We start from the raw sequence: 11,248 nt of genomic DNA, 5'->3' as shown, positions 1-11,248 counted from the left end.
TGCCACCAGAATAATCAAGCCTGATGGACGGGCGAAAGCTTTCGATATGAAAAACCCAAAAAAGAAAAACTCAAATTAAATTTCGCAATAAACCAAAACAAAAAACCAATCGGAAAACCCAGAAAGCCGGTAGCACCTATAGGAAATATTTGATAACAGGACCGTCCAAAACCAGGAGTGACCCGTACCATAATCGCACCGAGACTCCGACGACAAGTGGCGCGCGAACGGGACGTCACCTTGAATGAAATGCACTCGAGAGCGGCGTCCCGTCGCAGTTTCTAACAGATCTCGGGAGTACGCGCGGTTTTCATGAGAATTTTACATTCCCGCTCGTTGTTTGCTTTGTCAGCGACGACGCGAAATTCGACGATCGCCATAGGATGCTGCTCTCCCGTCTGTAATATGGAAAAATAAGATGAATCGTTCAAACGGCTGACAAGCTCGCACCGCAACGTCCTCGTGCATCCACCTGTGGTGCGATTCTGTAACTCGTTATTGGAGTTAACGACACTTTCGTTATCGTTGCGCAGCTTTTGTATATCGTAGAAAAGCTGCGCAACGATAACGAAAGTGTCGTTAACTCCAATAACGAATTACAGAATCGCACCACTGGATTGCGTTCCGTTTCACCTATATGCGCGCTTTTTTATAGTATACGTGACATAAACTATAGATAAATGCGCGCATATGCATGAAACGGAACGCACTCTTTGACATTTCGATTGAAATTGCCATTTGACTCGCGAGGTTACCGGATGTCGATGATTCTCGTTTATGGAGATTGGACGTAAAACACCGTCCCGCCGGATATGTAACGGTCTGATCTTCTTTCTGCGTACGCCGACTACCCCGTAGCGCTCGCGACTCGCGACTGCCCTGAATGCACCTGTCAGACGGCTTTAAAAGTTCCTCCACGAAAATGCATTTTCGCCACGTTCCCACGTCCGATTGACGCAATGTCCGAATCGAATTCGCCTAAGACAGACACGAGCAGCTCCAGCCTTCTGCGGCGCTTTCGGTTTCAAAAGAAACAAACGAAGGCAATGAACATGTGTAAGAACTCTGCGTTGCGTTACTTTCTACTGTCACTTGTACACCTCGTTAATCGGTGCGACCGGTATGCCTCCTTTGTTGTTCGATGCCGCGCGAATGCGTTCATTACTGTTCGGAGATAATGACTCTTACGGGTCAATTCGAAGCCGTAATTTTGTAGTTTTATTTGCGTTCAGCTCATCATTAGATCAGATTCATTGTGCAAACTCGTAGTTGTAATATCGCAAAGAAGATCTTTATTTCGGCGTTACCTTTTGTTCTCATGAGCATGAGATATAGTCTGATGTATTTTATTGAGACTGTTCATATTATATATTTGTTTTCAGCTGATGATGACAGTAATTTGGTAAGTCCTGATATACAAGTGCGCCGTAAACCTGTAAATCGCATTGAAGACAGCGACAGTGACATTGGCAGTCCAGCTAAACCAACAATCTCAAGTTCAGACACTAATGCCAAAGGTAAAGAGCACAAGCTGAAGTACCTGACAACGTTGTATCCACAGAATGATGCGTTGGTGAGTAAAAGTAAAATAAAAAAAAGAAAAGAAATTAAGAAATTATTCTTCTTAGATTCCTAATTAGGAAATTTGTATTTTATCTGAGCGATTTGTTTCATTAATTCATATAATTGTCGCAAACATTTTCTTTCCTCTTCTTAGGGTTAGAAATTTGTTTCTTGAAATTTTTATAATCAGTTATATTTGATAAAACTAATAATTATATTAAGTAATAGAACAAAAAAATATAATTTCTGACATGTATAATCTTTGATATGTCTCTATTTATATATTCTGATTGAGATATATTTTTAGCGTATACAAGAAGTACTTATTAGTACTAATTGGAACATTGAAGAGGCAGAAGAGACACTTAGAAATAACAAGAAAAGAACTTCTAAAGAATCTCCAAAAGCTAAAAAGAAGAAGAGGAGAAAATTGAATGTGGAGGAAGATATAGATGTTGATTCAGATGAAGGAAATTATAAAGACAAAGTATTTGATAGGTATGTGATCTTAAGTAATAACCTTTATTCATTTGCAATTAAATAATTTCATTTATTATTATTTCACAGCGATGAGGACACAGATGTGGAGATATCGAATGAACTCACAGGTGACAAGAAGGCAGTCTTAGAGTTTATGCGAACTGCCATGCCTTCAGAATTGCTGCTCATGTCACAATGTTCCCAGAAGAGAGCCAATGCCATTGTAGAAGCAAGACCATTTGAGGATTGGAAAGATTTAGTGAATAAGTTTCAAAGTACAAGATACTTAGATACAGAATTGTTAAATGCAGCTCAGGTATGTCTAACAAAACTTGAATATGTATGTAATCGATGATAATTTATTTATCTTATATTAAACTTGCCATATTGATTGCATTTTCAATGTGTGTGCAGGTGATACTATCGACGCGTCATGTAGTGGAGACTCTAATGAAAAAATGTTTGCGTTTGTCTACTAACATGGAGAAAGCTGTGTCTGCTGGTGCTTCGACTATAACTCAGCAGCCGAAGGATCTGTCGTCAAATTTAACATTAGCTCCCTACCAAATGGTTGGCTTGAATTGGCTTGCCGTTATGCACGCGCAAAACGTGAATGGTATATTGGCCGATGAAATGGGCCTAGGAAAAACAGTGCAGGTGATAGCTTTCCTGACATATTTAAAGGAAGCTGGTCTCATCGACGAGCAGGACGGTCCTCATCTGATCGTCGTCCCCAGTTCGACTATAGGTAACTTCTTATGTTTTGCAACATACAGGTACGTTTAATCCACGAATACCTTTAACAGATTTAGATTTGTAAGAGATATTTCTTTCTATATAGAAAATTGGTGGAACGAATTAGAGAGATGGTCACCTAGCTTGAAAGTTGTACAATATTATGGCTCTCAAGATGAACGGAAAGAGATGCGAATGGGTTGGCGAAACGGTGATCTCGATGATGTTGACGTACTGTTAACCACGTACAGTTTAATTTGCAGCACTCCGGAGGAACGTAGACTATTTCGCGTTATGCCGATTAACTATGTTGTGTTTGATGAGGCACATATGCTGAAGAATATGAGTAGTGTTAGATACGAAAATCTTGTCAGAATTAATGTATGTATTTATCAAATGTGTGTATATATATATATATATGTGTATACACGCGCGCGCGCGCGCACACACACACGCACAACACACACACACACACACACACATGTAGGGCGCTTATCGTAACAATCAGCATACTTTTTAAGCAAAACATATATAGAAGAAGCTTTACAATGAATCTTTGATTATTTTTAAAGGCTAAACATCGCATTTTATTGACTGGAACCCCTCTACAAAATAATTTATTGGAATTGATGTCTCTATTAATATTTGTAATGCCTTCGTTATTTGCTGGCAAACAAGCCGACTTGAAAAGCTTATTCTCTAAGAATTCCGTAAGTTATTGAGCCACGATTGTTACCAGAAGTCACTTGGTTGATCATTGTAAGTGGAAAAATTTTCAGAAAATGCCGAGTGACAAAAAAGATAAAGACCAACCATTGTTCGAGAGGGAACAAGTTAAAAATGCGAAAGAGATTATGCGTCCGTTCGTTCTTCGCCGACTGAAAGCTGAAGTTCTAAATGATCTGCCTTATAAGAAAGATGAAATAATACGATGCGAATTGCTCAGCAAGCAGCAAAGTATGTATGACAGATTAATCGCGCAATTTTCAGCCGAGGCCAACGAAATCACAGATGTAAACGGAACCGGCATAATGATGCAGCTAAGAAAGCTTGCCAATCACCCTCTCCTCGTGCGTGATTATTACGACGAAGAAAAACTCACGGTATGTAGACGTTAAAATGCCGTTTTTCACTTTTACAATTCAGTTTCTGGTTGTACTTAAACGTGTATATTTTATTGTATCGATGCATCATTAGATCATAGCAAATAGATTGGCGAAAGAACCGGGTTATAAGCAGAAGAATCCTAAATACGTGTTCGAAGAGTTGCTCTGGGCGTCCGATTACCAAATCAATCAGATGACACGAATATACAAAAGCGTGGCCGGATTCGGTTTGCCTCAGGAACTTATTCCTCAGGCCGGTAAATTGAAACATTTGGACGAACTGCTACCACGTTTGAAAAAAGATGGTCACAGAATTCTTATATTTAGCCAGTTTACTATGGTATTGGATATACTCGAAGAATATTTGACCATTAGAGGACAAACATTTATAAGGTTTGAACGTAACGATGTATTGTGTCGTACTTTTCTTTTGATTCAGCTATGATAAGGCAAAATTCAATAAAATCAATATTAAAATTAGGCTGGATGGTAGCACACCTGTAACTGAGAGACAAAGCCTGATCAATGAGTATACGCAAAATTCAAGTATATTCATATTCCTATTGTCCACAAGAGCCGGAGGTTTGGGGATCAATTTAACAGCCGCGGATACTGTTATTATTCACGATATAGATTTTAATCCGTACAATGACAAACAAGCGGAAGATAGGTGTCATCGAGTCGGGCAAAAGAAGTATGTATTGTGTCGTAAGATTTATGAATATCTGACTTGTGACGTGACATGTATGTCTGGCTACATCGCTGTCCTATCGATCTTATCGATCGTATAATTAAAGGGAACGTATTCAAAGGCTGAGTTTTTCCTTTACAGACCGGTCACTATAATTAGACTATTGAGTAAAGGTACAATCGAAGAAAGCATGTATGAAATAGCTCAAGAAAAGTTACATCTGGAACAACAAATCACTGGGAACGAAGGTAAATTCATTCCATCTGATTTATGGAATTCATATAAATTTATTATACAAGTTATATTAAAGATAGTGCAAAAATATCTTGTACTGCAATTCTAATGAAATTAACGAGACGTATTTTTGTCCGTAGAAAATGAAGGTACAGATAAGAAATCTGTCCTAAAATTATTAAAAATGACCATAGGTCAGGATGTTCATAATAAATCTCTATCATCAGCGAAAAATGCAAGCAAAGGATCTGACGCACTGGTGCACGATGAGAAATGTAAATAATTATAATCGCTATTTGTAATTTTGCTATTTAAAATGCAACAATGATCATTTTTATATATTCCGGTCTCACGGTACGAAGGTCATATTCTGTACGCTTCGCGGATGCTAAATATTCACGTAGAAAAAAAGTGGGAATTAGAAAAGCGTATGTTATGTGGTATTCGCTTATGCGTCCAGAGTAAGGCCTCGAAAGCACTGAGTTGTCGTAAATGTAGAACCGAAATAGAAGAACAGATGTTGATGAAATGTCGTCTTTTTTTACTTTGATTCAATCTCAATTGAGTGTATACAGCACGTTATTTGGAAATTTTTTTACTTGTAAGATGCCCTGCGGAACAATCAGTTTTTGTATGTCTATTAAATCATTCCTTTATTTATCTACACAATATATATATGTGTGTGTGTGTGTATGTGTGTATATTTTCCATTTCCCGCTACACGCAGCGCGTTTCGCGTACGTATATTTACTACAGTTTTCCACAGATCTGTAAGATCCGTATAAAGCTATTCTCAAAGCAAAGTATGCAACTCATAACATCGAGACAAACGAGATACATGGAAGAAGGCAAGAATCAATAAAATCCCAAAATCGGAATTAACATAATAATTTCATTGTTCATTTATGAATATGTTCATAATTACGAAAATACAAAAGAGTTGTAAGAACAACATTCGTGTAAGTGTAATAAATATGGCACAACTCTTTGAAAATAGAGAACCATTTACGCAAGATTTACACTATTCAGTGTTACTATATTCTCAATTGCGCCATCGCATTGACGAATATGTTACTTGTATACAAGAGGCACGTAAAAATACTTTATTACACTTTTCTTTACATATTACAATTCCTCAGGATATACTTTGGCTCATTAATAAATCAGACATACCATTCTTAATGATCTTCAGACTCTCTAGATCAGCGTTTATTGTCGCGATAAGTTGTGCCATGCCTTGTTGCTCCATGCTTAGATACTAAAACAGTGAACAGGAAAAGAACAGTAACAATTATACGTTTGCCTTTTTCGATAACCGCCCGAGCATAATCGAAAGAGGTCGAGACAATTTCGCCTTACCGTTTTGATATCGTCCTGCGCTATGGGATCCATCGTGTACCTTTCTTGATTCTGAATATCAATGTGCCTTCTCATTCTGAGCTGAGAGAGCATCTCACTGATTCTACCCTTGTACTGCGTCGGGGCACTGATTTGTGAGTGCATCGCTTCGAACCTGCGCGTCAGGACTTCCTCCTCCGGTTGCAGGGATAATCCGACCTTGCGCGTAATCTCTTGTCTGACCAGAACCTGTAAATGAAATTTATGTCATACATGTACGATGACATAGGTTTCATACGTTACGCTACGATTAACGAACAATACCTGCAGAACTCTATGCTGAAGCTCCAACAACGTACGTCTGTGCTCTTTGAGTCTGGCTTGCGTGGCGGTATGCTGCCTCTGCAAGCTCTGTATCTTCTCTGCTGCCATGTCCAAGAACGCTCTATGCCTAGCGGTTTCTTCTTCCTGACATTTCAGTCTGTGTTTGACTTGTTGAAAACCAATCATAGGCACTGGGATGTACAACTCTGGATTAGGATTATCCAACTGCGCCTGCTTCCACAATCTCGCGTCGATGGCGCAAGGTGGATTGTCTAGATACTCCTTCAACTGCGACGGATCGAGCTTGACCAGCGGGAATATGTCCTCGACTCCGTTCTGCATCAACTGTTGCTTCTGCATGGTCTGCGATAGGTAGGCAACCAACTCGTTGGCAGGGATTTTTCTGTACGAACCAGTGATTCCCTTCTCCGACACGAACACCGTCACTTGGCTCTTACTTTCGCCAGTGGACTTGATATTGTCGACGGTCACCGTCAGATTAGGTTTGTTGCCCAGCAAATTATTTAAGAAGGCGATCAACTGTTGCTTCCCGTCTTGCACGTCCTTCTCTTTCTTACCGAAGCACAACACTACTAAACCGTCGTTGTTGTCGGCGTCAGGTATACGACTGTAGCCGATCGCTTTGAATCTACATAACGAATTCTCCTGAGTAAGTTCTATAGGCGGGGCGTTTACGGAATAATAAGCCTTCCCTGTACCCCATAGTGCCTGAAGGAGATTCCATCTGGCGATAGTGTTGTCTCGTTCGTCGTTGTATAGCTGACAATTAAACACAGCATTGTAGAGAGCTTCTAACAAACTGTTCGCGGGCTGCTGTTGCTGTTGCTGCTGCTGCTGTTGCTGAGGCTGTCCCAGCCCAGTGCCAAACCCACCGAATCCCGTTCCTACGCGTAAATTAAAATTACAATTATAAAAATAACTGCGAGTGATGAGAAATACTGTCGTGCAATAAGTATTATTAAAAAGAATTATTTGTTTCGTCACCTGTGCCAAACCCACCAAATCCAGTGGTGTTGCTAGTGGTGATTGGCTTGCTACCGAACGCGTTGAAACCCGTGGACGAACCGAAACCCGTCGAGGCGATACTCGTGGTGCCGAAATTACCGAACAGACTCGGAGCGGATGTGGTAGTGGTGGATGTTCCAAAGCCGCCGAAACCGCCGAAACTCAACGTTGACGTCGTCGGCGCTGTGCCGAATCCGCCGAAGCCGGTGGTGCAGGCTGGAGTGCTGCCGAAAGTCGAGGTTGTTCCGAAGCCGGTGTTCGTGGAGGAAGCGGGGGTGCTGCCGAAAGCCGGCGCTGAACCGAAAGCACTGGTCGACGCGGTGCCGAATGTAGGCGCTGACCCGAAGCCTGTGGTCGACGTGCTGCCAAATGCCGTGGCAGCTGGAGTGCCGAATCTGGCCCCAGTGCCAAAGCCGGTAGTCTGGGTTGACGGTGTGCCGAACAAGCTCGGCGCCGATGTGGTTGGTGTGCTGAAGCCGAACGAAGGCGTCCCAAAGCCCGCTACTTTTGTGGAAAGTATGAAACAGATTAGTGATTCTGGTGGAAATACGAAATTAACATTCATTCTGGTCAATTAAATGTATGAAATCAAGAGGAGAAAAAACCGTAAGACACATTTGTGCCTTCTTATTCGATGGTGCATGGCAATGTTCAATGTAACATTGAAATTATTCAAATTTCTTCGCAATTTATTAAATTTTTGATACACTAACAGATCTCTTTAATTTCAAAGTGAATTAATAAACTGTTGCAGTACTGTGCATACAAGTTTTACCACTCCTCAGGACACCTCAGATGTCTCAAAAGACTTGATTTTGTTTTTTTTTATATGATGTGAAATTAGGTGAAACATGTCAATGTAAGTCGCGTTTGCTATTGTACGCTTCATCGAGCTCGTTTTAGGGAAATGATTTTAAATGTGGCAATTTGTGTTTTAACGCGATTGTGATATACATTGAGATATTTTAGATATTGTATTATTTATGATATATCTATTGGGCAACAGAAATTTGAAGATTCAGCAGCTACATAATAAATGCAAAATGACATTTCTAAGTCGACAGAAAGAGTTGCAGGTAATGTTCAATCACGTGAAAGTAAATTATATCTTCAGGGTCCATTCTTTTGTCCTTATTAATGTTTGGAACTCTTTAATAGGCTAGCTTCTATACACACCTGACGCGAGAGTCATCAAAGGCAGATTCTTTACCCAATACCAAGGTTCTTCTCCGTCATGTGAAATCAGTACACGACTCTGCTACTCAGATTTTAAACGAATTTGGCACTACAGATACTGTAATTGGGGTATGCAGTACGATAATTTAGTTCCTTTACTTTGGTACGCTTGCAATCTGACCTTGTTGCTATTTAACTTTATAATTTTTATGCAGGATGCAACTGCGGAGATTATGATAACAACTCTCGGCAAAATTCCAAACGAAATGTATTATCTGGAGGATACAACACTCAGTGGAAAAGCTACAAAGTTGCACACAGTGCTCAACAACTACAATCTCTCAGTAGGGATTACATTGGTCCCGACTGAAACTGACAAATCTGACGGATACACAGGACGCTCCACTCTATTGCTTATCTTGCTGAGCTTGCTCTTGATCATACTGTTGTTATGTTGCATCACAGCGTGCATTATTGCAAAGTCCAGGAGCAGGCACTCTTTCTTCACGAAGAGCGATATCGAGTGCAGCCCAGGTTGCAGTGGAGTGAACGTACCGTTGTTAGGTTTAGAAAAGACTTCAGATACAACCACTAAGACCAGTTCAATAAAAAATTGAAGATGATTAGTTTTACGGTAAAATTTGGGCTCAGATATCGAGTGTGCTCGTGAAACGCTTCGAATTTCGAACTGAAAGAGAAAACGAGAACTTTTTGGCTCTTATTAAACACATATAATCTTCTCATCTGATATCACAACCTCACTTTTAACCTTAAAGTTGTCATATATGCCAGAGATATTAACATGTGTAACAGAAACGTACGACAGTGTAAATTATCCGTGACATTTCTGCATTCATTACGGCATTAGTTAATGAAATGAACAGTTTTTGAAGTCAACGAAATGAGAAAGACGGCAGGAGCAACCAGAATAAGTGGGGAATTCGCGACTTCGTCCCGCGAAACGCAACTTACCAGGTTTTACCGGTGTTGCCGTCGAAGCTGGAGTCGTGCCGAAGGCAAAAGTAGGTGCGGGTGTTGACGTGGACGCTCCAAAACCGCTGCCGAACGACATCCCGATAACTTGCTCGTTCTGTAATTATTAATCTGTCACTAATAAATATCACATGTACTCCGCGCGCACAGGTGCACTCGCGTTAACGACAGTTGGAGAGGGAATATGGCCGTTGCACGTGCTGGCTATCTCGCATATGACATAGCTGCATATGCATAACACAAGACCGCCTCGACCAATGAATATTTAAGAAAAAGTTGCCATATTGATTTATAAAACATAACATTTATAAAACATAATCATTTCTTATCCCCGTCAAAATACTAACATACTTGATAAAGTTTGTCGAGTTAGGCTGAGTAAATAAAAAATCACAAACAAATTGATATAAATTTCGTACTGAGCAATGAATAAAAAACTAGACCTCTTCCCTCTTTAAGATGAATTTCTCATATTTTTAATAAAAATACATCTTTTCTGCGAAGATAATAGATTTAGGCCCAGTTCCACAACTTGCTTTAAACGGAGTTTAAAGCTAAACCGATGGTTAAAAGCAATAGTATATGCGCATATACTATTGCTTTTAACCATCGGTTTAACTTTAGGCCCCTTGCACAATGCCAGGCAACAAGCAATAAGAATAAAAATAGACCAATCACAATCGACTATTACAAGAATAATCTATTGTGATTGGTCTATTTTTATTCTTATTGCCTGTTGCCTGGCATTGTGCAAGGGGTTTTAAATTCCGTTTAAAGCAAGTTGTGGAACTGGGCCTTAATAATCTTTCACGATTTAGACCCCTTATTTTTTCAATATAACGGGTCTAAGAATCTGCACTCTCTGATGATAATATATAAATTCTAAATTTATAATTATTATTCTATATAAATTACAGATTTATAAATCATAAATTAAAAAAAATATAAACTTTCATAAAGAATGATCGGTTTTATCTCGATTAAATTTTATGGAGGCCGGTAAAATATGGTTTAAATCTCAACTAAAACTGGCTTTTTAGCCGAGATTCGAACCATAATTTACCGGCTTCTATAAAAATTAGCCGAGATAAAACTAAACGCCTTGTTTATGAACTTTTAGAATTGAATTAGATAATGCTCATTGAATTATTAATAATAGCGCTACTTTCAAATTTTTCTCCATCAAAAGTACTTCGAAATAATTATTTTTACAACCATATCTACTATTTTCAAGCATTTTCAATAAAGCTACTTGATTTATATTCACTTGATGCTGTAAAAATTAATTAAGTTTCATATTCAAAAATATTTTCAAAAATTAGAAACTTCAAGTTACAGTGCTTCCAGAATTATCTCGTTATTATTATTTTTTAGGAAGTTGTAGTCAGTTGAATATTGAGTATTGTTGTTCTCTTTGAGAGAAGAAACAAATATATTTGACGCAAATCGTATTTCTTTAATTATTGTACCGTAATTTTTTCTTCACTCAATATTTATTGCATGTATTTTAATGCCCGTAATATACGTTTTATGCATATATCAAATATTTATCTGAAGAGACTTCGGCATTCGTATGCTGTTC

General features: G+C 39.1%; 3 protein-coding genes across 8 annotated transcripts; 2 read left to right on the top strand and 1 right to left on the bottom strand.

Annotated features, from left to right (window-relative positions):
- The first annotated feature begins 741 nt into the window (after nt 1-741).
- Etl1 (SWI/SNF-related, matrix-associated actin-dependent regulator of chromatin, subfamily a, containing DEAD/H box 1) lies at nt 742-5,859 on the top strand. Of its 3 annotated transcripts, XM_025300119.1 has the most exons (13): nt 960-1,056; nt 1,383-1,573; nt 1,871-2,061; nt 2,131-2,359; nt 2,458-2,791; nt 2,885-3,159; nt 3,351-3,488; nt 3,558-3,881; nt 3,976-4,277; nt 4,366-4,578; nt 4,717-4,823; nt 4,950-5,084; nt 5,576-5,859. In XM_025300119.1, exons 1-13 carry the CDS (start codon nt 960-962, stop codon nt 5,581-5,583), a joined length of 2,544 nt encoding a protein of 847 aa, XP_025155904.1. In that variant the 3' UTR covers nt 5,584-5,859. The 3 variants fall into 3 exon arrangements, with proteins under 3 accessions (XP_011141517.1, XP_025155904.1, XP_011141518.2); XM_011143215.3 differs by lacking the exon at nt 5,576-5,859 and having other exon boundaries at nt 742-1,056; nt 4,950-5,498; XM_011143216.3 differs by lacking the exons at nt 960-1,056; nt 5,576-5,859 and adding an exon at nt 1,108-1,204 and having other exon boundaries at nt 4,950-5,498.
- Nup54 (nuclear pore complex protein Nup54) lies at nt 2,764-9,909 on the bottom strand. 3 transcript variants are annotated; one of them, XM_011143213.3, is made up of 6 exons: nt 9,646-9,909; nt 7,477-8,001; nt 6,472-7,376; nt 6,169-6,396; nt 5,983-6,067; nt 2,764-2,840 (listed from the first exon to the last, which is right to left on the bottom strand). In XM_011143213.3, exons 1-6 carry the CDS (start codon nt 9,743-9,745, stop codon nt 2,800-2,802), a joined length of 1,884 nt encoding a protein of 627 aa, XP_011141515.2. In that variant the 5' UTR covers nt 9,746-9,909; the 3' UTR covers nt 2,764-2,799. The 3 variants fall into 3 exon arrangements, with proteins under 3 accessions (XP_011141515.2, XP_025155905.1, XP_011141516.1); XM_025300120.1 differs by lacking the exon at nt 9,646-9,909 and adding an exon at nt 8,674-8,841; XM_011143214.3 differs by lacking the exon at nt 2,764-2,840 and adding an exon at nt 2,946-3,111.
- On the top strand, nt 8,008-9,361 carry LOC105184419 (uncharacterized). 2 transcript variants are annotated; one of them, XM_025300122.1, is made up of 4 exons: nt 8,008-8,356; nt 8,504-8,573; nt 8,656-8,802; nt 8,889-9,296. In XM_025300122.1, exons 1-4 carry the CDS (start codon nt 8,349-8,351, stop codon nt 9,288-9,290), a joined length of 627 nt encoding a protein of 208 aa, XP_025155907.1. In that variant the 5' UTR covers nt 8,008-8,348; the 3' UTR covers nt 9,291-9,296. The 2 variants fall into 2 exon arrangements, with proteins under 2 accessions (XP_025155907.1, XP_025155906.1); XM_025300121.1 differs by having other exon boundaries at nt 8,008-8,573; nt 8,889-9,361.
- Nucleotides 9,910-11,248: the final 1,339 nt, after the last annotated feature.

Source organism: Harpegnathos saltator, unplaced genomic scaffold (genome assembly GCF_003227715.2).
Source record: "Harpegnathos saltator strain DR-91 unplaced genomic scaffold, Hsal_v8.6 scaffold33, whole genome shotgun sequence".
NCBI lineage: Eukaryota > Metazoa > Arthropoda > Insecta > Hymenoptera > Formicidae > Harpegnathos > Harpegnathos saltator.
This window is presented reverse-complemented; position numbering and strand designations above follow the sequence as displayed.

Bases quoted from the DNA above. Each gene is read 5' to 3' on its own strand.
- Etl1 (XM_025300119.1), top strand. From the start codon at position 960: ATGTCCGAATCGAATTCGCCTAAGACAGACACGAGCAGCTCCAGCCTT. The intron at 3,160-3,350 runs GTATGTATTTAT...TTATTTTTAAAG, and splicing joins AAAATCTTGTCAGAATTAAT to GCTAAACATCGCATTTTATT. The intron at 4,824-4,949 runs GTAAATTCATTC...TTTTGTCCGTAG, and splicing joins ACAAATCACTGGGAACGAAG to AAAATGAAGGTACAGATAAG.
- LOC105184419 (XM_025300121.1), top strand. From the start codon at position 8,481: ATGATATATCTATTGGGCAACAGAAATTTGAAGATTCAGCAGCTACAT. The intron at 8,574-8,655 runs GTAATGTTCAAT...ACTCTTTAATAG, and splicing joins GTCGACAGAAAGAGTTGCAG to GCTAGCTTCTATACACACCT. The intron at 8,803-8,888 runs GTATGCAGTACG...ATTTTTATGCAG, and splicing joins CTACAGATACTGTAATTGGG to GATGCAACTGCGGAGATTAT.
- Nup54 (XM_011143213.3), bottom strand. From the start codon at position 9,745: ATGTCGTTCGGCAGCGGTTTTGGAGCGTCCACGTCAACACCCGCACCT. The intron at 8,002-9,645 runs GTAAGTTGCGTT...TTTCCACAAAAG, and splicing joins GGCAACACCGGTAAAACCTG to TAGCGGGCTTTGGGACGCCT. The intron at 6,397-6,471 runs GTATTGTTCGTT...TTTCATTTACAG, and splicing joins TTCAGCATAGAGTTCTGCAG to GTTCTGGTCAGACAAGAGAT.